Source organism: Anolis sagrei, chromosome 6 (genome assembly GCF_037176765.1).
Source record: "Anolis sagrei isolate rAnoSag1 chromosome 6, rAnoSag1.mat, whole genome shotgun sequence".
Lineage (NCBI taxonomy): Eukaryota > Metazoa > Chordata > Lepidosauria > Squamata > Dactyloidae > Anolis > Anolis sagrei.
In genome coordinates, this window is record NC_090026.1 from 4,131,344 (window position 1) to 4,157,597 (window position 26,254).

Below are 26,254 nucleotides of genomic sequence, written 5' to 3' on the forward strand. Positions count from 1 at the left end.
GAGAAAAATGCCTCTAGAACATGGCCATATAGCCCGGAAAAACCTACAACAACCCAGTGATTACGGCCATGAAAGCCTTCGACAGTAATTCATATTGTTTGCTTCTCAATCCACCAATGCAAATGTTAGTCTCTAAATGCGCACGGGGAGGAAGAGACGGCCTGAACACATGGGATGAAAAGTGGGATTAAAATTACAAAAATTATAAATAAATGCATCTGCCCCAGGAGCAATTGTTCCCCCATCATTGCATTTCCTTCCCCTGCCCCACATATTTCCACGATAAATACCTCTGGGTAGGGTAGAGCGGAGGCTACGCGTGCCGTGGGGTTTTGGGGGAGGGGGTGTTTGCATGGAGGTGGGTGTCAAATTGGAGTGCAAAAAGCCATGCGCAAGCACACACATGCACATGGAACAGGTACACGATAGACAAGGAGGAAGGGGGGTCCACAACAGCAGGTATGCACTAATGCTTGGGATAGTTGTTGTGATGAGACCTTGGGTTATGGAAGCCCATTGGGGGAAATTGGGGGAAATTTCCCTCCATTTCCCCATTAAGGGAAATTTGTGCAAGTCACACTCTCTCAGCCCCAGAAAACACCATGATTGGGTTGCCATAGGTGAGAAATTATGCAGGGTGTAGACTAAATGAAGTCTGACTTCTCTTTCACTGTCATTGCTCAAAGCTATGGAGTCCTGGGAGTTGTAGTTTGGTGGAAGTCTCCCCACTCTTTATCAGAGAAGGTCAAACTACAACTTCCAGGTTCCATAGCATTGCACCAAGGCAGTTCACATGGGGTTAAACTGCATTGGTTCTACAGTCCAGATGGCCCCTTGAAGGCATGCAGCCACAACAACATTGGGCTCTTGTACAACTGAGATTGCACGGTCCTTTTTGCTTTGTTAACTTTGCACAGTTACTGATCTTGCACTATTCCCATACAGTTGGTCATATATCCTTCCTTTGTGCGCTCTATCTTGAACTATTTATTTCCTCCTCTATTTATATTGGACCATTGCTTTTGTATTTCTATCCTTGCTCTATTCTTTTTGCACAATTAATTGTGCGTCAACCTCTTGCACACTTGATTATGAGATATTCCTTGTCCACCGTGAATCTTGAAGTGTTCAATTTCCTCTATTGATCTGAGACAATCCCTTTTACACTATTAATCTTGCACTATTCTCCATTTCTTTTATTAGTGATCATGCACTATTCCTGTCACCCAGTCATCTTGCACTTTTTTGCACAGTTGATCTTGCACTATTCCCTTTGCACTATTCCTTTTGCATGGTTGACTTTGCACTATACTTTTTCCCCTGTTGATCTTGCACTATTGCTTTGTGCCTTGCTGATCTTGTGCTATTCGTATTTGCTTGGTTGAATCCTCACTATTTCTATTTGCATGGCCAATCTCGCACTATTCCTTTTTGCACTGTTGGCTTTGCACGGTTCCTTTGCTTCAAATTTTCCAAAAAGGCCTCTTTCCAAAATTGTTATAGCAACGGTTCTTTCAGATTTGATAGTTTTTGTTGTGGGAGGAGGAAATGGAATCGTGTCTTGTACAAACGCTTGTGCAAACACTGATTGACCCATGTCAGAAAAGGGGAAAGCCATGTTGACAATCAAATTTTGCACAAACTACGGAGGCAAATTCTCTATACAATTTGGAGGGGAAGAATTCCCCCCAGCATGTTGTTACTTATGCACACACGTGTGCAGAGTAGGAGTATGTGTATGTGTGCATCATTACAAACACATGTAGATCCCTAACAGGCCATTTACATACACAGAAATGGGGAGAAATGGCACATTCACCATAGATACATGTACTGGTGCACACCAATGATACACAGAGATGCCGTAACGCACACCCTGAAGGCACTGTGAAATACCACGAGGGTGCTATCTCATGCACTCACTCCTTTGCACACCCACATGCTCTCATACACAGATCTCTCACACATATGTCTCGTACTGCTGACATTTCTGAACAGGCTTCTTCATCTTGCAATTTCCTTATGACAGCTTGTCAACCTTGGAGGAGTCTTGAACTATTATAATGCACCTGCAGCCTTGTTAAAATGATGTGCATACTAAAAAAATAATATCAGAAAGGTATGCACGGTGAAAGTCTCTTTGCTAAGAACTAGTATGGGATTCACTATCCAAAAACTGCACATAAAAAGGTAGTAACAAAAGTGCAAAAACCCAAAACTACACCATGCTCTAAGACACACTGTGCACACACAGAGCTATAACAACAACCCCTGGATACACAAGAAGAGAGGGAAACACACACTTGTCACAGACAGCCTTTGCACCCACAACAAATGGTCACACACGCTTATCCAACGAGGGCCATGAACTCCAAAGGTACTCTCCAGATGGTGCACACACCTCTTGGCTTCTACATATCTGAGACATGCCAGAGAGATGCACACGCATGTGCGAAGCTTGCACAAGGAGCATTTGCATGCACAATGAATGATCCTACAATCTTGCACAATGAAGGGAATGCACTCTAAAAATGCTCTCCAGATGGTGCACAGAAAATACACGCATCCATGCTTGCTGACATTCACATACCTGATATGGAAACAGGCACACTGGAGACAGAGATGCACAGGCAAGGGTTTCACAGGCCATTGCAGGTGCTTTCTGGACAGCGAATGTACATGTGCATATGCACCTATTGACACCACACACTATTTACATGTACAAGGTTTTCACAGGTCGCCAGGAGCCTTTGCATGCACATCAAACGATCCTTTATGCAAGAACCCACACATACCTATTGACATTAGCACACCTGAGATGGGAACAGGCACACTGGAGAGAGGGATGCACATGCACATACGAGGTATGCATGAGCCTATGCACAATGAATGACCCCACACAGTTACACAATCAGGGCCCTGCACTCCAAAGGTCCTCTCCAGATGGCAACCACACACGTGCAAGCAAACAAAAACACTTGTTGACATTCACACACCTGTGAGATGGAAACTCAAAGATCGGAGACAGATGCACACGCAGTGCGAGGATTGCATGAGCCTACGCACAACGAAAGACACCACATGCTCACACAACGAGGGCCATGAGCTCCAAAGGGGGTCTCCAGATGGCAAATGCATATGTCCAAGAAAGTGGACACATACCTCTCAACATCCACACACACCCGAGACACAAATGTGGGATTTGCATGGTGTCACGGGCAGACTTGGCATGTACAACGAAGGATCCCACACTCAGGAAAAAACACACAACCCTTCTGACATTCACATCCCTGAGAAGGAAACAGGCACATTGGAGAGATGCACGCACGTGCTAGATTTGCACAAGGAATCTTTGTAGGCACAACTTTGCACATAAAATTTTCCTGTCAACCAGACAGGAATGCACTTGTTAACACTCTTGCACAATTGAGACTGATGCACACACACGTGCGAGGTTTGCACAGGGAACATTTGCATGCACAACTCTACACACATAATGCTCTGAAGATGCTCTCTGGATGTTAAACAGACAGAAACACACCTCTTAACACTCTTGCACACCTGAGATTGATGCACACACACGTGCGAGGTTTGCACGGCGACGTTTGCACGCACAACGAACGACTCCACACGCTCCACAGGTTCTTTCTGGATGTCAAACGTATGGGAAGACGCACAGAAACGCACCTGCAGACACACTCGCACACCTGAGACTGACGCGCACGCACGTGCGAGGTTTGCACGGTGAGGTGGGTGTGGCAGGAGGGGCGGGAGGGGCGGGTGGGCGAAGGGGGCCAGGTGCGGCGGCGGCGGTGGCGGCGAAGGCAGGACGGTGTCCCTCTCTGGCCGGGGCACCCGCGCCCCCCCTTCCTACCTTCATGGGGGAGATGTGGGAGTGAGACACGTAGCCGTGGACGCTCTCGATCTGGGACAAGTTCTTCTCCGCCACGTGGACCAGCTCGGGGGCCTTTACCTGGTTGGGGAGGTGGGCAGGGCTGTGCTCCAGCGGGGGGCTGTCTTCATCTTGGTAACGATATTTCTGAAAGGGAAGAGAAGTGCAGAGGAGGGTCAAGAGTGGGACGTGGGGGGTGGGGGTGGGGAGTGGGCAAGGGTTTAGGGTGGGGCAGGCAAGGGGCAGGACTCGCACCCGAGCCTTGTCTATGGGAAGCCCTGCTGTTGAGGCCTGGCTCAATGAGGAGGCCTTTTTTTAAGGCAAGAGGTGGGTTTGGGGCCATCCCTTCCTCTGAAATATATGCAGCACCTGATATTTATGGGTGGGCGGTCTCCCATCCAAACGTGAGCCAGGGCCGGCCCTGCTTAGCATTCGAAATAGAACAGGATTCTGGCGCCTATGGGCAAACTTTGCCCTCCAGGTGTTTTGGACTTCAACTCCCACAATTCCTAACAGCCGTAGGCTGTTAGGAATTGTGGGAGTTGAAATCCAAAACACCTGGAGGGCCAAAGTTGGCCCATGCCTGGTATGGAGGGTACTTATAAGATCCCAAATGGACTGACATTACAATTTCTAGACCTCTCTTCCTTTGCAGAACCCTCTACAAAAGGGAAATGCCACTAATGGGGTGCAGAGGGTGACACCGTCCTAGAGAGTGGTTGTTGTTGTTGTTGTGTTATGTTTGTTTACACCCCGCTTTCTCTCTCCACAAAGGAGACTCAAAGCAGGTCGATGCCAATATGACCACCTGGGTGCAGCACCTCAGCAGGAACCCAATATATTATTATTAAAAATAATATATCTGTAGTTAGCTATAACCACAATAACATTCTTTTCCGTAACTGAGATTATACTTACCCACATCTGAAAAAAAACATGTCTTCTCTCTCTATAAATTTTTTAAGGTTCTACAGCAAAACTTCATGGTATGCTTCCACCTGAGGTTGACCTATATCTATATATCTATACTAGCCGTCCCCTGCCACGCATTGCTGTGGCCCATTCTGTGTATATGTGTTCTGTGTGTATATATATGTACATGTCTGTTTGCATATATATATATGTGGTTTTGTGCATGTGTTGTAAAGTATTTTTTGATTTTTTGGCTTTTTAAGTCTCTTCCGCTGTGTTTTTCAGTGTTTTTATGAGTGATGGTCACTCGTTGGCCTGATAGGTGTATTGTGTCCAAATTTGGTGTCAATTCGTCCAGTGGTTTTTGAGTTATGTTAATCCCACAAATTAACATTACATTTTTATTTATATAGATATATCTATATATCTATACTAGCCATCCCCTGCCACGCATTGCTATGGCCCAGTCTGTGTATATGTGTTTTGTGTGTGTATCTATGTGCTTGTGTGTGTGTATATATTTCTATATATGTGTATATATGTGTGTTTGCATATATACTGTATATGCGGGTGTATATACGAATGTGTATATGTGCATATATTTGTGTGTTTATGTGTGTGTATGCATATGGTGTATATGTGTGTGCTTCTCTATTTGCATATTTGTGTGTATATATGTGTGCATGTTTGTATATATGTATAGGTGTGTGCATGTGTATATGTATATGTGTATGTATGTGTGCATGTGTACACATATTTATTTATTTATTTACATTTATATGCCACCCATCTCACCCCGAAGGGGACTCAGAGTGTATGTATATATGTATAACTGTGTGTGCTTGTGCATATATATGTGTGTGTGTGTGCGTATGAATGTGGTGGCATGTGTATAAGTATATGAGCATATATGTATATTGTATTGTGGTTGTTATTGCATGTATTGATGTATTGTGGGCTCGGCCTCATGCAAGCCGCACCGAGTCCCTTGGGAGATGGTAGCGGGGTATAAATAAAGTATTATTATTATTATTATTATTATTATTATTATATGTATATATGGTGTATTTTTTGGGTTGTTAAGTCTGTTCCACTGGGTTTGTGTGTGTGTGTGTGTGTGTGTATTTTTATGAGTGATGGTCACTCGTTGGCCTGAGAGGTGTCTTGTGTCCAAATTGTCCAGTGGTTTTTGAGTTATATTAATCCCAAAAACGAACATTACATTTCTATCTATCTATCTATCTATATGAGAGAGATATTATTATCTCTCATATAGATAGATAGATAGTGGCTCTACAGTTCATAACACTGAGATATAAAATGCAACCCGCATCCTATAACTCATTCAAATGCTCTCCCCAGTTCATTCTCTCTACGTGGGGTTGCCTCTGAAGACTGCCGGGAAGCTTCAACTACTCCAATGTGCAGCAGCCAGACTACTAACAAGAGCGGGGTACAGGGAGCACACCACTCCTCTGTTGCACCAGCTCCACTGGCTGCCAGTTAGCTTCCGAACACAATTCAAAGTGCTGGTGTTGACCTATAAAGCCCTAAACGACTCCGGCCCAGTTTACCTGTCCGAACGGATTTTCCCCTATGAACCATCAAGATTGCTAAGATCATCTGGAGGGGCCCTGCTCTCGGTCCCACTGGCCTCACAAGTGCGTCTGGTGGGGACAAGGGACAGGGCCTTCTCGGTGGTGGCCCCTCGACTCTGGAACTCCCTTCCACTGGGGATCAGAACTGCCCTTTCTATCTTGACGTTCAGAAAACAGGTGAAAACTTGGCTCTGAAAACTGGAATTCGAAGAATGAGTCAAAATCCTGTGATACGGGTGGATGTCGACGAACAATGATTTTATGATGACGACTGACCATTGTAATTATATGACCGTATTTTGCCTTTTAATGCCTTACTGTAATTTGGAATACGATGATTGCTTGTAATATTGATGTTGGAAACCGGCCTGAGTCCCTCGATGGAGGTGAGAAGTGCTAAATAAATAAACAAAACTGCTAAATAAATAAATAATAAATAAATAAATTATCGTCCTTGTTTACTGTCTCTAGGGCCAAGAGTACCTCTGAGCATGTGCAAAATGCCTGTTTCAATGATCAAATCAATAACCACGATCCATTTCCTTTGGGTATGAGCATGAGCACTAAAAGGCTGCAATATGGAAACCAACCCCAAGCCCTGCAGTTTTGGAGCAAAACCCAATACTTGGGAATGACACCCAAAACCTGATACCTTGTGATGTCATAAGGAAGAGGTGATGTCACCATATCCGCTGATGATATCATTGGAGTAGGATACCCTACCCCCTGAACTACAGTTGCATAGAATCATAGAATCATAGAATCATAGAATCAAAGAGTTGGAAGAGACCTCCTGGGCCATCCAGTCCAACCCCATTCTGCCAAGAAGCAGGAAAATTGCATTCAAAGCAACCCTGACAGATGGCCATCCAGGCTCTGTTTAAAAGCTTCCAAAGAAGGAGCCTCCACCACACTCCGGGGCAGAGAGTTCCACTGCTGAACGGCTCTCACAGTCAGGAAGTTCTTCCTCGTGTTCAGATGGAATCTCCTCTCTTGTAGCAATTGTTCCGCGTCCTAGTCTCCAAGGAAGCAGAAAACAAGCTTGCTCCCTCCTCCCTGTGGCTTCCTCTCACATATTTATACATGGCTATCATGTCCCCTCTCAGCCTTCTCTTCTTCAAGCTAAACATGCCCAGCTCCTTAAGCCGCTCCTCATAGGGCTTGTTCTCCAGACCTTTTATCATTTTAGTCGCTCTCCTCTGGACACATTCCAGCGTGTCAATCTCTCTCTTGAGTTGTGGTGCCCAGAATTGGACACAATATTCCATGTAAAGTGTTCTAACCAAAGCGGAATAGAGCATGGGGAGCATGACTTCCCTAGATCGAGACACTAGGCTCCTATTGATGCAGGCCAAAATCCCATTGGCTTTTTTTGCCGCAACATCACATTGTTGGCTCATGTTTAACTTGTTGTCCACGAGGACTCCAAGATCTTTTTCACACGTACTGCTCTCGAGCCAGGCATTGACCCCATTCTGTCTCTTTGCATTTCGTTTTTCCTGCCAAAGTGGAGTATCTTGCATTTGTCACCGTTGAACTTCATTTTGTTAGCTTTGGCCCATCATCTCTCTAATCTGTCAAGATCGTTTTGAATCCTGCTCCTGTCCTCTGGAGTATTGGCTATCCCTCCCAATTTGGTGTCATCTGCAAACTTGATGATCCTGCCTTCTAACCCTTCATCTAAGAAGATGCCATTCAATTTTTAAAAATGCCAAGTCTTAACAACTGAAGAATATGCGGATGCACAAACACGCACACACAATATACACTTTTCAAGGCAGCTCTCTCGCTCTGAGATTCCTCCTTAATGCCTTGTTGGAGAATTGATGCCATTGGACACAAGCAGCCATGAACATAATGGTTTTGGGTGCATCTGCACAGAGGAATGGATGCAGTTCGACACCAATTCAACTGCCATTAAGGCAATGGCACCCTGGGAGTTGTAGTTTCCCAAGGTCTTGAGCTTCCTCTGCCAAAGCATGCAAATATCACCTCCCAGGATGCCACAGCATTAAGCCATGGTAATTTAAGTGGGGTCGAACTGCAAGAAAAGCCTAGCAGATAAGTCACCAAAAGCTGTGTTGGCTTGAAAAGTTCCCAACAACAACAACAGAAAAAAATCTTGGTGCAATGGGAAAAGTTGACCATTCTCAAACTGGAAAGCAATCCTTGAAGATATTATTTGTTTCGGCCTCAAAACCCTATGGGGATCATGTATATAGCTATGGAATATATATCTGTGGAATGTCCAAGGTGGGAGAAAGAACACTTGTCAGTTGGAGGCAGGTGTGAATGTTGCAATTGGCCACCTGGATTAGCATTGAATAGTCTTGCAGCTGCAAAGCCTGTCTGCTTCCTGCCTGGGGGAATCCTTTGTTGGGAGGCACAAAACGAGGGCCAGCGAGCACCTCCCAACAAAAGATTCGCCCAGGCAGGAAGCAGCCAGGCTTTGAAGCTGAAAGATCACACAATGCTAATCAAGTGGGCCAATTGCAACACTAACACTGGCTTCAACAGACAAGAGTTCTTTCTCCCACCCTGGACGTTCCACAGATGTATAAACCCCACTTGCCTCAATTCCAACAAAACCCCACTTGCCTCAATTCCAAAACAACAAAAAATCCTCAAAGGTTGTGAGGTCTCACAACTTCTGAGGATTTTTTGTCGTGTCAGGAGCGACTTGAGAAACTGCAAGACGCTTCTGGTGTGAGAGAATTGACCATCTGCAAGGACGTTGCTCAGGGGACGCATGGATGATTTGATGTTTTTATCATCCTTGTGGGAGGCTTCTCTCATGTCCCCGCATGAGGAGCTGGAACTGATAGAGGGAGCTCATCCACTTCTCCCCAGATTCGAACCTGCGACCTGTCGGTCCTGCCGGCACAGGGGTTGAACCCACTGCGCCACCTCTGAGGATGCCTCACATAGATGCAGGTGAAATGTCAGGAGAGAATGATTCTGGAGCATGGCCATATGTTGCAATTGGCCACCTTGATTAGCATTTAATGGTCTTGCAGCTTTAAAGCCTGGCTGCTTCCTGCCTGGGAGAATCCTTTCTTGAGAGGTGTTAGCTGGCCCTGGTTGTTTCCTGTCTGGAATTCTCTTCAAGGCCGCTCAAGCAGACAAGAGTTCTTTCTCCTACCCTGGACATTATTCCACAGTTCCACAGCTATTCAGTCCAACCCCAGTCTGCCATGGAAGACACAATCAAAGCCCTCCCAACAGATGGCCATTCAGCTATTCAGTTCAACCCAAGTCTGCCATGGAAGACACAATTAAAGCCCTCCGACAGATGGCCATCCAGCTATTCAGTTCAACCCAAGTCTGCCATGGAAGACACAATCAAAGCCCTCCCGACAGATGGCCATCCAGCCTCTGCTTAAAAACCTCTAGGGACGGAGACTCTACCTAACTCAGAGGCAGCACAGAATCACAGATTTGGAAGAGAAGTGGCATCTAGACCAGGCATGGCCAAACTTGAGCCCTCCGGATGCTTTGGACTCCAGCTCCCACAATAAACACTCAAAAATCAGGGGAATTCCAGACAAGAATCAAGCAGGACCAGTTAACACCTCTAAGCAAAGGATTCCACCAGGCAGCAATCAGCCAGGCTTTGAAGCTGCAGGGACATTAAATACTAATCAAGGTGGCCAATTGCAACATTTACACTTGCCTCAAGCAAACAAAAGTTCTTTCTGGGTTGTTGTAGGGGTTTTTTGGGGGCTGTATGGCCACGGTCTAGAGTCATTCTCTCCTGACGTTTCGCCTGCATCTATGGCAAGCATCCTCAGAGGTAATGAGGTCTGTTGGAAGTAGGAAAATGGGTTTATATATCTGTGGAATGACCAGGGTGGGACAAAGGACTCTTGTCTGCTGGAGCTAGGTGTGAATGTTTCAGCTGACCACTTTGATTAGCATACAACCACCATGTCAGACTACACAGAGAAGCCATTGAAATACACAAGCATGTGGACAATTTCAACAGAAAGGAGGAAACCATGAAAATGAACAAAATCTGGCTACCAGTATTAAAAAAACTCTAAAATTGCAACAGCACAACAACAGAGAGGAAACAAACAAGGACATCTAATCACCTCTCAACAAAGGTTTGCTCCAGGCACTGTCAGGCTATTATATGCTAATTAAGGTGGTCGGTTGAAACATTCACACCTAGCTCCAAGAGACAAGAGTCCTTTGTCCCACCCTGGTCATTCCACAGATATATAAACCCTTTTTCCTAGTTCCAACAGACCTCACTACCTCTGAGGATGCTTGCCATAGATGCAGGCAAAACGTCAGGAGAGAATGCCTCTAAACTATGGCCATACAACTCGAAAAAATACTACAACAACCCAGTGATTCCGGCCATGAAAGCCTTCGACAAAAGTTCTTTCTCCCACCCTGGAGATGATTCCACAGATATGTTGTTGTTCATTCGTTCAGTCATCTCCGACTCTTCGTGACTTCATGGACCAGTCCACGCCAGAGCTCCCTGTCGGCCGTCACCACCCCCAGCTCCTTCAAGGTCAGTCCAGTCACTTCAAGGATGCCATCCATCCATCTTGTCCTTGGTTGGCCCCTCTTCCTTTTGCCTTCCACTTTCCCCAGTTTATATATCCACAGATATATAAACCCCATTTTCTTAGTTTCCAACAGACCTCACAACCTCTGAAGATGCCTGCCATAGATGGGGGAGAAATGTCAGGAGAGAATGCTTCTGGAATATGTCCAGGCAGCCCAGAAAACTCACAACAACCCATAAGATGGAAGCCAAGGAGGATAGATAGAAGGAAAAGGCAATGGAGGCTGTGTACGACATTGGAAAAGACTTAATGGAGCATTGAGGATGGTGTCAGGAACCAAGGATGGAGATTTGCACAATCCCCATTCACCATAGGTCTGTTTCTATATGTCCCTTGCTCTTTTTGTGTTCATTCCTTGCCTTCCCATCCCCGCCTTTGCTTTTGGCTTCGCTCTGCATTATTACAACCCTCCTCCTCCACCACCACCTCTGTCGTCTTCTTCTTGCCAGGAGATTAAAGAGCATAATCCCAGGTTCACAAGCCCCGGCTGGGACTTCTGGCAAAGATTAAAGGCCGCTCAGAGAAAGAAAAAAAACACACGCGCCAATCCTCTTCCCTGCTTGCTTCGTACACTTTCCTCCTCCTAAAGCTGTTCTTGTGCTTTGGAAAAAGAAGTGCTATTCAGTTCAACTCCAGCCTGCCATGGAAGACACAATCAAAGCCCTCCCAACAGATAGCCATCCAGCCACTGCTTAAAAATCTCTAGGGATGGAGACTCTACCTAACTCAGAGGCAGCACAGAATCGCAGATTTGGAAGAGAAGTGGCATCTAGACCAGGCATGGGCAAACTTGGGCCCTCCGGGTGTTTTGGACTCCAACTCCCACAATTCCTAACAGCCGGTAGGCTGTTAGGAATTGTGGGAGTTGGAGTCCAAAACACCTGGAGGGTCCAAGTTTGCTAGGCTGTTAGGAATTGTGGGAGCTGGAGTCCAAAACACCCGGAGGGTCCAAGGTTGCTAGGCTGTTAGGAATTGTGGGAGCTGGAGTCCAAAACACCCGGAGGGTCCAAGGTTGCTAGGCTGTTAGGAATTGTGGGAGCTGGAGTCCAAAACACCAGGAGGGTCCAAGTTTGCTAGGCTGTTAGGAATTGTGGGAGTTGGAGTCCAAAACGCCCGGAGGGTCCAAGTTTGCTAGGCTGTTAGGAATCGTGGGAGTTGGAGTCCAAAACACCCGAAAGGTCCAAGTTTTCTAGGCTGTTAGGAATTGTGGGAGCTGGAGTTCAAAACGCCCGGAGGGTCCAAGTTTGCTAGGCTGTTAGGAATTGTGGGAGCTGGAGTCCAAAACACCCGGAGGGTCCAAGTTTGCTAGGCTGTTAGGAATTGTGGGAGTTGGAGTCCAAAACACCCGGAGGGTCCAAGTTTGCTAGGCTGTTAGGAATTGTGGGAGCTGGAGTCCAAAACGCCCGGAGGGCCCAAGTTTGCTAGGCTGTTAGGAATTGTGGGAGCTGGAGTCCAAAACGCCCGGAGGGCCCAAGTTTGCTAGGCTGTTAGGAATTGTGGGAGCTGGAGTCCAAAACACCCGGAGGGCCCAAGTTTGCTAGGCTGTTAGGAATTGTGGGAGTTGGAGTCCAAAACACCCGGAGGGCCCAAGTTTGCTAGGCTGTTAGGAATTGTGGGAGCTGGAGTCCAAAACACCCGGAGGGCCCAAGTTTGCTAGGCTGTTAGGAATTGTGGGAGCTGGAGTCCAAAACACCCGAAGGGTCCAAGTTTGCCCATGCCTGGTTTAGAATTGATGAATTGAAAGGGAACACTTGAGGTCATCTAGTCCAATATGCGACCGCCATAGGTTGGTTGTGCAGAATGGATACTTTTCTACTGCGAACCTTTACTTCTGATTCTTACATTCTGTTAGGAATTGTGGGAGTTGGAGTCCAAAACACCCAGAGGGCCCAAGCTTGCCCATACCTGGTTTAGAATTGAGGAGTTGGAAGGAAACCCTAGAGGTCATCTAATCCAATATGCGACCACCATAGGTTGGTTGTGCAGAACGGATACTTTTCTACTGCGAACCTTACTTCTCATTCTTACATTCTTAGTGGCTGTTAGGAATTGTGGGAGTTGGAGTCTAAAACACCTGGAGGGCCCAACTTTGCCCATGCCTGGTTTAGAATTGATGAGCTGAAAGGGAACCCTAGAGGTCATCTAGTCCAATATGCAACCACCACAGGTTGGTTGTGCAGAATGGATACTTTTCTACTGCAAGCCTTTACTTCTGATTCTTACATTATTAGTAGCTGTTAGGAATTGTGGGAGTTGGAGTCCAAAACACCCAGAGGGCCCAAGTTTGCCCATGCCTGGTTTAAAATGAGTTGAAAGAGAACCCTACGGTCATCTAGTCCAATGCGCAACCACCAGAATGGATACTTTTCTACTGCAAGCCTTTACTTCTGATTCTTACATTCTTAGTAGCTGTTAGGAATTGTGGGAGTTGGAATCCAAAACATCCGGAGAGCCCAAGTTTGCCCATGCCTAGTTAAGGATGAGTTGAAAGGGAACCCTTGGGGTCATCTAGTCCAATATGCGACCACCATTGGTTGGTTGTGCAGAACGGATACTTTTCTACTGCAAGCCTTTACTTCTGATTCTTACATTCTTAGTAGCTATTAGGAATTATGGGAGTTGGAGTCCAAAACACCAGGAGGGCCCAAGTTTGCCCATGCCTGATGAGTTGAAAGGGAACTCTAGAGGTCATCTAGTCCAATACGCAATCACCATAGGTTGATTGTGCAGAACGGATACTTTTCTACTACTTATGATTCTTACATTCTTAGTGGCTGTTAGGAATTGTGGGAGTTGGAGTCCAAAACACCTGGAGGGCCCAAATCTGCCTATGACTGGTTTAGAATTGATGAGTTAAAAGGGAACCCTTGAGGTCAATACACGACCACCATTGGTTGGTTGTGCAGAACGGACACGCTCAGCTTGCTGTGAGCTGATTGCTCAACCCTTGAGTGCTCCAGCTGGAGGTCAGCTGTGACCAGCAGTGCTGTAGAATTTGAAGCGGCCCAAATGTAGAGCGGAAGAGAGAAGAGGAAGGCGCAACCAGGACTGCCTCCTACCTGGAAACCAATATCCTCACTGTGGGAGAAGATGCAGATCAAGAATAGGGCTCCGCAGTCACCTACGGACTCACCGCCAGTACACCAATCTTGGAAGACAATCCTACTCAGACAATTCGTGACTCTTCAAATTCTACAGCACTGCTGGTCCCAGCTGACCTCCAGCTGGAGCGCTCAAGGGTTGAGCAATCAGCTAAGTAAATAAGCTCAACTATAGGTATCCTGTTTGTATTTTGGATGCTCTGCTATATTTTGGGGTGTTAATAAACACCTTCAAATAAACATTTTTGTGATTTTATAAGATGGGACTCGGCATCTTTGCTTGCCTAAGCTCTTAATTCTTGACAACTGCATCACACGGTAGGTACTTCATGCTCTGCTTGCTGTGAGCTAATTGCTCAACAATAAGTATCTTGTTAGTATTTTGGATGCTCTGCTACATTTGGGGGTAATAATAAATACCTTCAAATCATTTCTGATTTAGGGCTGGGTGGCCATCTCTCCGGGAAGAGGCTTTGATTGTGCTTTTCCTGCCTGGCAGAAGCACACCATCAAAGCCCTCCTGACAGATGGCCACTGCACTCCCAGGTAGTAGATTCCACTGCTGGTGTTTGTCCTAATCTTTAAGGTGGAATCCCTTTTCCTGCCATTTGAACCCATGGCTCCACTGTGTCCTACTCTCCGAAGCAACAAATTGGCCTTCTTCGCAATATGGATCTAGGATGACTGATACCTGGCTTGGAAACAGTCCACGTTTAAAAGGATCTTGGTGTCTTTGAATATTGCAAATCAGATCACATTTGAGTTTCTGGCTGCTCTACAGACTAGGACACAATGGAGCCATGGGTTCAAATGGTGGGAATTTTGGAAAAAATGATACCATAACCTTTTGGGAAATGGAAATCTCCATAACCTTTTGGAAAATGGCATTCACTATTTTGGTAAAATCAGGAAATCCTGAGAAGAGTTTAAAAACTCGCTTGAGCCAACCTTCTCCTTAGTGGTAAATATCCACCAGCATTCATGCAAGGCAATTAGGTTTCTTGGCTGTTAGACTGGTATACCTAGATATGGAAAAAATGATACCATAACCTTTTGGGAAATGGAAATTGCCATAACCTTTTGGAAAATGGCATTCACTATTTTGGTAAAATCAGGAAATCCTGAGAAGAGTTTAAAAACTCGCTTGAGCCAACCTTCTCCTTAGTGGTAAACATCCAACAGCATTCATGCAAGGCAATTAAGTTTCTCAACTGTTAGACTGATATACCTAGAAATGGAAAAAATGATACCATAACCTTTTGGGAAATGGAAATCTCCATAACTTTTTGGAAAATGGCATTCACTATTTTGGTAAAATCAGGAAAGCCTGAGATGAGTTAAAAACTCGCTTGAGCCAGCCTTCTCCTTAGTGGTAAATCCATGAGCATTTATGCAAGGCAATTAGGTTTTTCGGCTGTTAGACTGGTATACCTAGATATGGAAAAAATGATACCATAACCTTTTGGGAAATGGAAATTGCCATAACCTTTTGGAAAATGGCATTCACTATTTTGGTAAAATCAGGAAACCCTGAGATGAGTTAAAAACTCGCTTGAGCCAACCTTCTCCTTAGTGGTAAACATCCAACAGCATTCATGCAAGGCAATTAAGTTTCTCAACTGTTAGACTGATATACCTAGATATGGAAAAAATGATACCATAACCTTTTGGGAAATGGAAATCTCCATAACCTTTTGGAAAATGGCATTCACTATTTTGGGAAAATCAGAAAACCCCGAGATGAGTTAAAAACTTGCTTGAGCCAACCTTCTCCTTAGTGGTAAATATCCACCAGCATTCATGCAAGGCAATTCGGTTTCTCGACTGTTAGACTGATATATCTAGATATCTCTTTGAACTGTTAGGGCCAGCACACACACACACATATACATACATCCATGTACACATATAGCAGAGTTTCAGTTGGCCAAAAACATGTACTCTCCCTTAAAACCTCTGGGTTTAAATCATGCTCTCAAGAGACCAAAAATAAGTAGACTTCTTTAAAAGTAATATAGTTGGTTTACTCACAAACTTCATGGATTCAGCATACAGGTACACTTCTTATCAGTCCAGTTACAGATAGAATCATAGAATCAAAGAGTTGGAAGAGATCTCATGGGCCTTCCAGTCCAACCTCATCCTGCCAAAAAGCAGGAATATCGCACTCAAAGCACCCCCGACAGATGGCCATCCAGCCTCTGTTTAAAAGCCTCCAAAGAAGAAGTTTCCACCACACTCCAAGGCAGAGAGTTCCACTGCTGAACGGCTCTCACAGTCAGGAAGTTCTTCCTTGTGTTCAGATGGAATCTCCTCTCTTGTAGTTTGAAGCCATTGTTCCATTGCGTCCTAGTCTCCAGGGAAGCAGAAAACAAGCTTGCTCCCTCCTCCCTGTGGCTTCCTCTCACATCTGTATACATGGCTATCATATCTCCTCTCAGCCTTCTCTTCTTTAGGCTAAACATGCCCAGCTCCCAGCTCCTTAAGCCGCTCCTCATAGGGCTTGTTCTCCAGACCCTTGATAGGATTTGAAGTAGTTTGTGCAGATAACACAGGGCAGCTTTCTTATGATCGTAACAGTCCAAAGTCTAAGCATCTCTCTGTTTTGAGAGTCTAATCGAGCCTCTAATAAAGTCTGCCTCTACTGAAGTCTCTACATCAAAAGCCTAATGGCTTCTGCCTTTCTAAAATGGAGTCTGAGTCCTGTATAGTCCCAGATCTGGTCACATGGTCTGCAGCCCCTCCCACAACAAAGAGATAAGGAAAACTGCATGCCAATAGAATCATTAGGTTGGAAGAGACCACCTGGGCCATCCAGTCCAACCCCATTCTGCCAAGAAGCAGGAAAATTGCATTCAAAGCACCCCCGACAGATGGCCATCCAACCTCTGTTTAAAAGCTTCCAAAGAAGGAGCCTCCACCACACTCCGGGGCAGAGAGTTCCACTGCTGAACAGCTCTCACAGTCAGGAAGTTCTTCCTCATGTTCAGATGGAATCTCCTTTCTTGTAGTTTGAAGCCATTGTTCCGCGTCTTAGTCTCCAAGTCAGCAGAAGGGAAGCTTATAACATATACAATATAACATATACAGTTAGAAATCTGAATTGTGTACATAACAAATAACTAGTGGAGGCTTGAAGAAGGTTGCTGCTTCCATCAGTGAAAAGAGGATTCCACCTAAACATTAGGAAGAACTTCCTGAACTTCCAAACAATGGAATATACTGGGTTGCTGTAGGTTTTTTTGGGCTATATGGCCATGTTCTAGAGGCATTCTCTCCTGCCATTTCGCCTGCATTTATGGCAAGCATCCTCAAAGGTAGTAAGGTCTGTTGGAACTAGGAAAATGGGTTTATATATCTGTGGAAAGACCAGAGTGGGACAAAGGACTCTTGTCTGCTGGAGCTAGGTGTGAATGTTTGGAATATACTGCCTTGAAAAATGGTGGAGTTTTGCAAGCAGAGGTTGAATGGCCATCTGTTGAGGCTGCTTTGTTTGTGTCTTCCGTCATAGCTAATGGGTAACATCGGAGCAAAACTTTCTGGTTTTTTTCAAAGGCTGGCCTGGGGAATGTGGGGCATTTTATTTGCCCTAAAAGTAACTTAACTTTTCCGAAACTAAAGCCATCCTCTTTGCATTAGGAAAGACACAAACTGATGGAGAGGAACCACACCAGTGAAGAATGAAAGATCTCACTCCATAGACAAGGCAGCTGTCCTTTGCCGCTGGGCACAGACTTGGAAGGGACCCCAAAGGCCATCTAGTCCAAGCAGGAACACACAACGAAAGCAGTCCCAAGAGATGCCCATCCAACCTCCACTTTGAAGGCCTCAAAACATGAAAGGTTCATTATCCTCCATTGCGCATACTTCAATATTTCAGAGGAAGCAACTGGCCTAAGAGAACACTGTGGAAATTCATGGGGTCGCCATAAATCAACATACAACATGAATCACATCACAGTGTTCAGCCCAAGTCCTGCTTTTGAACTTTGCTTCTTTCCTTCCTTCCGAACATTTCAGTGGAATCTTTTTTTCCAATGTCCACATTACACTGTTATAGCGCTCCGATTCCACATTAGCTGTCATGGCAACATCAAATGGAATCCTGGGACTTGTACTTTAGGGAAGCCACAAAGCTGTCTCGCAGAGATGTCCAGGATTTCACTTGGGTTGCTTGGGTTCAAAGGAGCCACAAAGACCATCTAGTCCAACCACCAAAGCAAGCATGGGCAAACTTCGGCCCTCTATGTGTTTTGGACTTCAATTTGTTCTGCTATGGGGTCGTAGATTGGTCTAGATGACCTCTAGGGTTCCCTTTCAACTCATCAATTCTAAACAGGCATGGGTCAACCTAGGCCCTCCAGGTGTTTTGGACTTCAACTCCCATAATTCCTAACAGCTGGAAGACTGTTAGGAATTATGGGAGTTGAAGTCCAAAACACCTGGAAGGCCCAAGTTTGCTCACACCTTGTATAGACACTCTAATGCAGCGTTTCTTAACCTGGGGGTTGGGACCCCTAACAGCTGGCTCACCTTCTCCAGTGGCTTAATCCTTGAGGACCCCATGCCTTTCCCCCAGCCGTGAGACCCTCACTGATTTTACCCACACCTGGCTCACCTGCACCTGGCTCACCTGGCCCACCTAGGGGGGCCCTTCCTCACTTCTCAAGCCAGGATGAGCTCTGTTGGCTCCCACCACCTCTTTCTCCATCTCTGCAGACAATGGTGTCCTGTCCTCCCAGGCTCAAGACCAGCCAGTTCTTCCCTGATTAGGTCATAGGTAAGGCCAGATACAGCAGGTGGTCCCAGTGGTGATGAGCACTCTGGGCGCAGTGCCTAAAGACCTTGGCCTGCACTTAAACACAATCAGCACTGACAAAAACACCACCTGTCAGCTGCAAAAGGCCACACTACTGGGATCTGCTTGCATTATTCACCAATACATCACACAGTCCTAGAAACTTGGGAACTGTCCGACGTGTGATCTAATACAACAGCCAACAGAGCGACCTTGTTTGCTGTGTATCAATCTTGTTGTATATCTAATAATAATAATAATAATAATAATAATAATAATAATAATAGCAGCAACAGATTCATTGGAACTTGTGCCACAAATACTATCTACCTGTGACAAAGAACAAGCCTGTCAAGGGGGTCCCAGTGGTGATTGGCACACTGGGTACACTGCCTCAAGACCTTGGCCTGCACTTAAGCACAATCGGCGCTGACAAAATCACCACCTGTCAGCTGCAAAAGTTCACCCTACTGGTATCTGCATGCATTATCTGCCGATACATTACGTAGTCCTAGAAACTTGGGAAGTGTCCGATGTATGATCCAATCGAACAGCCAGCAGAGTAACCTTGTTTGCTGTGTATCAATCTTGTTGTATATCAAATAATAATAATAATAATAATAATAATAATAATAAATAATGTATTGTTGATAATAATAATAATGTATTGTCGATAATAATGTATTGTCGATAATAATAATAATAATAATTATTATTATTATAATATTCAGCAGCTAGCAGAGTGTCTGCTGTGGACTCATCTTGTTGTGTTTATAATAATAATAATAATAATAATAATAATCTATTGTCGAAGGCTTTCGTGGCCGGAATCACTGGGTTGTTGTAGGTTTTTTCGGGCTATATGGCCATGGTCTAGAGGCATTCTCTCCTGACGTTTCGCCTGCATCTATGGCAAGCATCACCTCACTACCTCTGAGGATGCTTGTCATAGATGCAGGCAAAACGTCAGGAGAAAATGCCTCTAGACCATGGCCATATAGCCCGAAAAAACCTACAACAACCCAATAATAATAATAGCAGCAATAGATTCATTGGAACTTGTGCCACAAATACTATCTGCCTGCGACAAAGAACTGGTGGGATCACAAGCCAGAAAAAGTTACAGAAAATGAACATTTCAAACTCCTCTGGGACTTCCGGATTCAGACAGACAGAGTTTTGGACCACAAGACTCCTGACCTCACAATTGTGTTAAAAAACAAAGTATGGATCGTCAAGAGAAACAACTCTAAAAGCTGACACGATAACGGGGATTTAAAGATCGAACTGCAAAGACTCTGGCACAATCCAGTCAAGGGGGTCCCAGTGGTGATGGGCACACTGGGTGCAGTGCCTCAAGACCTTGGCCTGCACTTAAGCACAATCAGCGCTGACAAAATTACCACCTGCCAGCTGCAAAAGGCCACCTTACTGGGATCTGCACACATTATTCACCAATACATCACACAGTCCTAGACACTTGGGAAGTGTCCGATGTGTGATCCAATCCAACAGCCAGCAGAGTAACCTTGTTTGCTGTGTATCAATCTTGTTGTATATCTAATAATAATAATAATAATAATAATAATAATCCTCTTCCTGGAGATAAAAGGGTAAGACTGCATTATAATATTAATCCCCAAACCTCCCAGGGCCCTGAGACCAGCCAGAACTTATTTCACTTAGTTTACCTGCTCTACCTAGTCCTAATAATAATAATAATAATGGCTTGTTGTAGGTTTTTTAGGTTATATGGCCATGTTCTGGAAGCATTCTCTCCTGACGTTTCACCTGCATCTATGCCAAGCATCCTCAGAGGTGTGAGGTCTGTTGGAACTAGGAAAATTAAACCCAATTTTCCTAGTTGCAACAGACCTCACACCTCTGAGGATGCTTGCCACAGATGCAGGCGAAATGTCCTTGCAGATGGCCAATTCTCTCACACCAGAAGCGACTTGCAACTCCTGACACGAAACTCCCATAACAATCAAGGCTAGAGTCCTCGGTGGCACAATGGGTGAAACCCTTGTGCTGGCAGGACTGCTGACCGAAAGGTTAGCCATTTGAGTTCGGGGAGAGGGGTGAGCTTCTGCCTGTCAGCTCCAGCTTCTCATGTGGGGCCATGACAGAAGCCTCCCATAAGATGGTTACACATCCAGGCATCCCATGGGCAACGTCCTTGCAGACGGCCAATTCTCTCTCACCAGAAGCGACTTGCAACTCCTGACACTAAACTCCCATAACAATCAGGGCTAGAGCCTCCAGTGGCACAATGGGTTTGAGTCCGGAGAGAGGGGTGAGCTCCCGCCTGTCAGCCCCAGCTTCTCATGTGGGGTCATGAGAGAAACCTCTCATAAGATGGTTACACATCCAGGCATCCCATGGGCAACGTCCTTGCAGACTGCCAATTCTCTCTCACCAGAAGCGACTTGCAACTCCTGACTAAACTCCCATAACAATCAGGGCTAGAGCCTCCAGTGGCACAATGGGTTTGAGTCCAGGGAGAGGGGTGAGCTCCCGCCTGTCAGCCCCAGCTTCTCATGTGGGGTCATGAGAGAAACCTCCCATAAGATGGTTACACATCCAGGCATCCCATGGGCAACGTCCTTGCAGACGGCCAATTCTCTCTCACCAGAAGCGACTTGCAGCTCCTGAAACTAAACTCCCATAAAAAATCAGGGCTAGAGCCCTCGGTGGCGCAATGGGTAAAACCCTTGTGTCGGAAGGACTGCTGACTGAAAGGTTGGTGGTTTGAATCCAGGGAGAGAGGTGAGCCCCTGTCTGTCAGCTCCAGCTTTTCATGCAGAACATGAGAGAAGCCTCCCATAGGATGGTTGCACATCCAGGCATCCCCCTTGCAGACTGTCAATTCTCTCACACCAGAAGTGGCTTGCAGCTCTTGACACTAAACTCCCATAACAATCTGCATCATGTATCTGCATCATCTCTTGTACATTCTGACCCCACTCATAAGAAAGTTAAGACATGCAAAGTTATACAATATGGCAGCATAACTAGTAACTGACTGGTTTTGGCTCTGCCAGCTTGTGTACAGAGTGAGGTACATCTACCCCAATGGGAATCAGCCTTATTATTATTATTATTATTATTATTATTAGGAGCCCCCGGTGGCACAGTGGATTGTCAGTTTGAATCCGGGGAGCGGGGTGAGCTCCTGCTGTTAGCCCCAGCTTCTGCCAACCCAGCAGTTCGAAAACATGCAAATGTGAGTAGATCAATAGATACTGCTCCAGCAGAGCAGTGGTGCAGTGAGTTAAACTGCTGAGCTGCTGAACGTGCTCACTGAATGGTCACCGGTTCTAATCTGGGGAGCGGAGTGAGCTCCCTCTGTTAGCCCCAGCTTCTGCCAACCTAGCAGTTTGAAAACATGCAAATGTCAGTAGATCAATAGATACTGCTCCAGCAGAGCAGTGGTGCAGTGGGTTAAACTGCTGAGCTGCTGAACTTGCTCACCGAAAGGTCACAATTTGAATCTGGGGAGCAGGGTGAGCTCCCTCTGTTAGCCCCAGCTTCTGCCAACCTAGCAGTTCGAACACATGCAAATGTTAGTACATCAATAGATACTGCTCCAGCAGAGCAGTAGTGCAGTGAGTTAAACTGCTGAGTTGCTGAACCTGCTCACCGAAAGGTCACCGGTTCTAATCTGGGGAGCGGGGTGAGCTCCCTCTCTTAGCCCCAGCTTCTGCCAACCTAGCAGTTCAAAAACATGCAAATGTGAGTAGATAGACAGGTACTGCCCTGGTGGGAAGGTAACGGCACTCCATGCAGTCCTGCCAGTGGCCACATGACCTTGGAGGTGTCTACGGACAACGCCAGCTCTTCGGCTTAGAAATGGAGATGAGCACCAGAGTCTCAAAGTCAGACTCAACTAGACTTCACGTCACGGGACAACCTTTTCCTTTAATAATATGAATAATAATCTTTCCAGGGATGAAAGGTAATGCGCTCCGTGCAGTCCTGCCGGTGGCCACAAGACCTTGGAGGTATCTATGGACAACGCCGGCTCTTCAGCTTAGAAATGGAGATAAGCACCACCCACCAGTCGGACATGAATGGATTTAATGTCAAGGGAAACCTTTACTATAATGATAATAATCACAATAATCATAAAATTATTATAATAATATCATATTATAATATTGTATAATATCATATTGTATAATAATAATAATAATGATAATGATAATGATAATATCCTCAGCTGCTGCAAGAAGATCGCACAGACAGACTCCAAGCAGAGGCACAACACCGTTGCTCAGATGATTCATTGAAACTTGTGCCACAAATACCATCTGCCTGCGACAAAGAACTGGTGGGATCACAAGCCGGAAAGAGTTACAGAAAATGAACACATCAAACTCCGCTGGGACTTCCGAATTAAGACAGACAAAGTTTTGGAGCACAATACTCCTGACCTCACCATCGTGTGGATTGTTGATGTTGCAATCCCAGGCGACAGCAGGATTGAAGGGAAACAACTGGAAAAGCTGACATGATATGAGAATTTAAAGATCGAACTGCAAAGACTCTGGCACAAACCAGTCAAGGGGGTCCCAGTGGTGATCGGCACACTGGGTGCAGTGCCTCAAGACCATGGCCTACACTTAAACACAATCAGCACTGATAAAATCACCACCTGTCAGCTGCAAAAGGCCACACTACTGGGATCTGCACACATTATTTGCCGATAATGGGAAGTGTCCAACGAGTGATCCAATTCAACAGCCAGCAGAGTGATCTTGTTTGCTGTGGACTCACCTTGTTGTGTTTCTAATAATAATAATAATAATAATAATAATAATAATAATAATCACCTTTCCAGGGGCAAAATGTAATGATGTATTATTATAATCTTACTCTTTCAGACTTAATGTCAAGGGGAAACTTTTACCTTTATTATTATTATTATTATTATTATTATTATTATTATTAATAGTAATAATAATCACTGTATTGTCGAAGGCTTTCATGGCTGGAATCACTAGGTTCTTGTGGGGGTTTTCGGGCTATATGGCCATGTTCTAGAGCAGTGCTTCTCAACCTTGGGTCCCCAGATGTTTTTGGCCTACAACTCCCAGAAATCCCAGCCAGTTTACCAGCTGTTAGGGATTTCTGGGAATTGTAGGCCAAAAAGATCTGGGGACCCCAGGTTGAGAACCACTGTTCTAGAGGCATTTTCTCCTGACGCAGGATGCAGGCGAAACGTCAGGAGAAAATGCCTCCAGAACATGGCCATATAGCCCGAAAAACCCCACAAGAACCTAATAATAATCACCTTTCCAGGGACAAAAGGTAATGATGTATTATTATAATCCCACTCTCTGAGACTTAATGTCAAGAGGAAACCTTTACCTTTAATAATAATAATAATAATAATCATCATCATCATCATCATCATTATCATCTTTCCAGGGACAAGAGATATGATGTATAATTATAATCTTACTCTCTGGGACTTAATGTCAAGGGGAAACCTTTACCTTTAATAATAATAATAATAATAATAATAATAATAATAATCACCTTTCCAGGGACAAGAGGTAATGATGTATTATTATAATCCTACTCCCTGACCTTCCCAGGCAGGGCCTTCCTACCTGTCCCTGCCTAACCCTGAGAGCAGGCGGAGCTTCCCTTGAGGCCCACCTGTCCTACCTGGCTCACCTGGGAGGCCCTTTGGGTCAAGGGGAAACCTTTACCTTTATTATTATTATTATTATTAATCACCTTTCCAGGGACAAAAGTTAATGATGTATTATTATAAATATACTATCTGAGACTTAATGTCAATGGGAAACCTTTACCTTTATTATTATTAATAACAATAATAATAACAATCACCTGTCCAGGGACAAGAGGTAATGATGTATTCTTATAATCCTACTCTGACCTTACCGGGGCCTTCCTACCTGTCCCTGCCTCACCCTGAGAGCAGGCGGAGCTTCCCTTGAGGCCCACCTGCCCTACCTGGCTCACCTGGGAGGCCCTTTTGGTCAAGGGGAAACCTTTACCTTTATTATTATTACTATTATTATTATTAGTCACCTTTCTAGGGACAAAAGATAATGATATATTATTATAATCCTACTCTCTGACCTTCCCAGGGCTTTCCTACCTGTCCCTGCCTAACCCTGAGAGCAGGCGGAGCTTCCCTTGAGGCCCACCTGCCCTACCTGGCTCACCTGGGAGGCCCTTTTGGTCAAGGGGAAACCTTTACCTTTATCATTATTATCATTATTATTATTAATCACCTTTCCAGAGTCAAAAGGTGGACCTGGGGGGTGTATGTATTATTATAAACATACTATTATTATTATTATTATTATTAATCACCTTTCCAGGGACAAAAGATAATGATGTATTGATGTATTGTCGAAGGCTTTCATGGCCGGAATCCATGGGTTGTTGTAGGTTTTTCCGAGCTATATGGCCATGTTCTGGAGGCAATTTTTCTCCTGACGTTTCGCCTGCATCTATGGCAAGCATCCTCAGAGGTAGTGAGGTCCATCATGGAAGAGACCCCAGAGGAGCCCTCCAGATAGAGAGAGAGAGAGAGAGAGAGATGGATAGAGAGAGAGCGTGATGGATAGATGGATGGATGGATGGATGGAAGGAAGGAGGATTGATGGATGGATGGATGGATGGATAGATAGATAGAAAGATGGATGGATAGATAGATAGATAGATAGAACGAAAGATAGATAGATAGATGGATAGATGGATAGATCAAAAGAAAGAAAGAAAGATAAAGATAGATAGAAAGATAGATAGAAAGATGGATAGATAGATACATAGATAGATAGATTACCTCATTACCTCCGAGGATGCTTGCCATAGATGCAGGCGAAATGTCAGGAGAAAAATTGCCTCCAGAACATGGCCATATAGCCCGGAAAAACATACAACAACTCATAATATTGTATTATTATAAACATACCATCTGAGACTTAATGTCAACGGGAAACCTTTACCTTTAATAATAATAATAATAATAATAATCACATTTCCAGGGACAAAAGGTAATGATGTATTCTTATAATCCTACTCCCTGACCTTCCCGGGGCCTTCCTACCTGTCCCTGCCTAACCCTGAGAGCAGGTGGAGCTTCCCTTGAGGCCCACCTGCCCTACCTGGATCACCTGGGAGGCCCTTTGGGTCAAGGGGAAACCTTTACCTTTATTATTATTATTATTATTATTATTATTATTATTAATCACCTTTCCAGGGACAAAAGGTAATGATGTATTCTTATAATCCTACTCTCTGGGACTTAATGTCAAGGGAAAACCTTTACCTTTAATAATAATAATAATAATAATAATAATAATCACTTTTCCAGGGACAAAAGG

At 44.9% G+C, this 26,254-nt stretch overlaps 1 protein-coding gene across 11 annotated transcripts in view; it reads right to left on the reverse strand.

Annotated features, from left to right (window-relative positions):
* Window positions 1-26,254, reverse strand: part of DLG4 (discs large MAGUK scaffold protein 4) — a 236,365-nt gene that overhangs the window by 74,225 nt on the left and 135,886 nt on the right. For 5 of the 11 annotated variants that reach the window (XM_067469689.1, XM_067469688.1, XM_060779889.2 and 2 more), the window contains one exon: window positions 3,875-4,039. The exons of 2 other annotated variants lie outside the window; for them this stretch is intronic. In XM_067469689.1, coding sequence (XP_067325790.1) covers window positions 3,875-4,039 — 165 coding nt within the window. The remainder of the gene's footprint in view (window positions 1-3,874; window positions 4,040-26,254) is intronic. 4 more of the 11 variants (XM_067469691.1, XM_067469690.1, XM_060779895.2 and 1 more) reach the window with 1 other exon arrangement.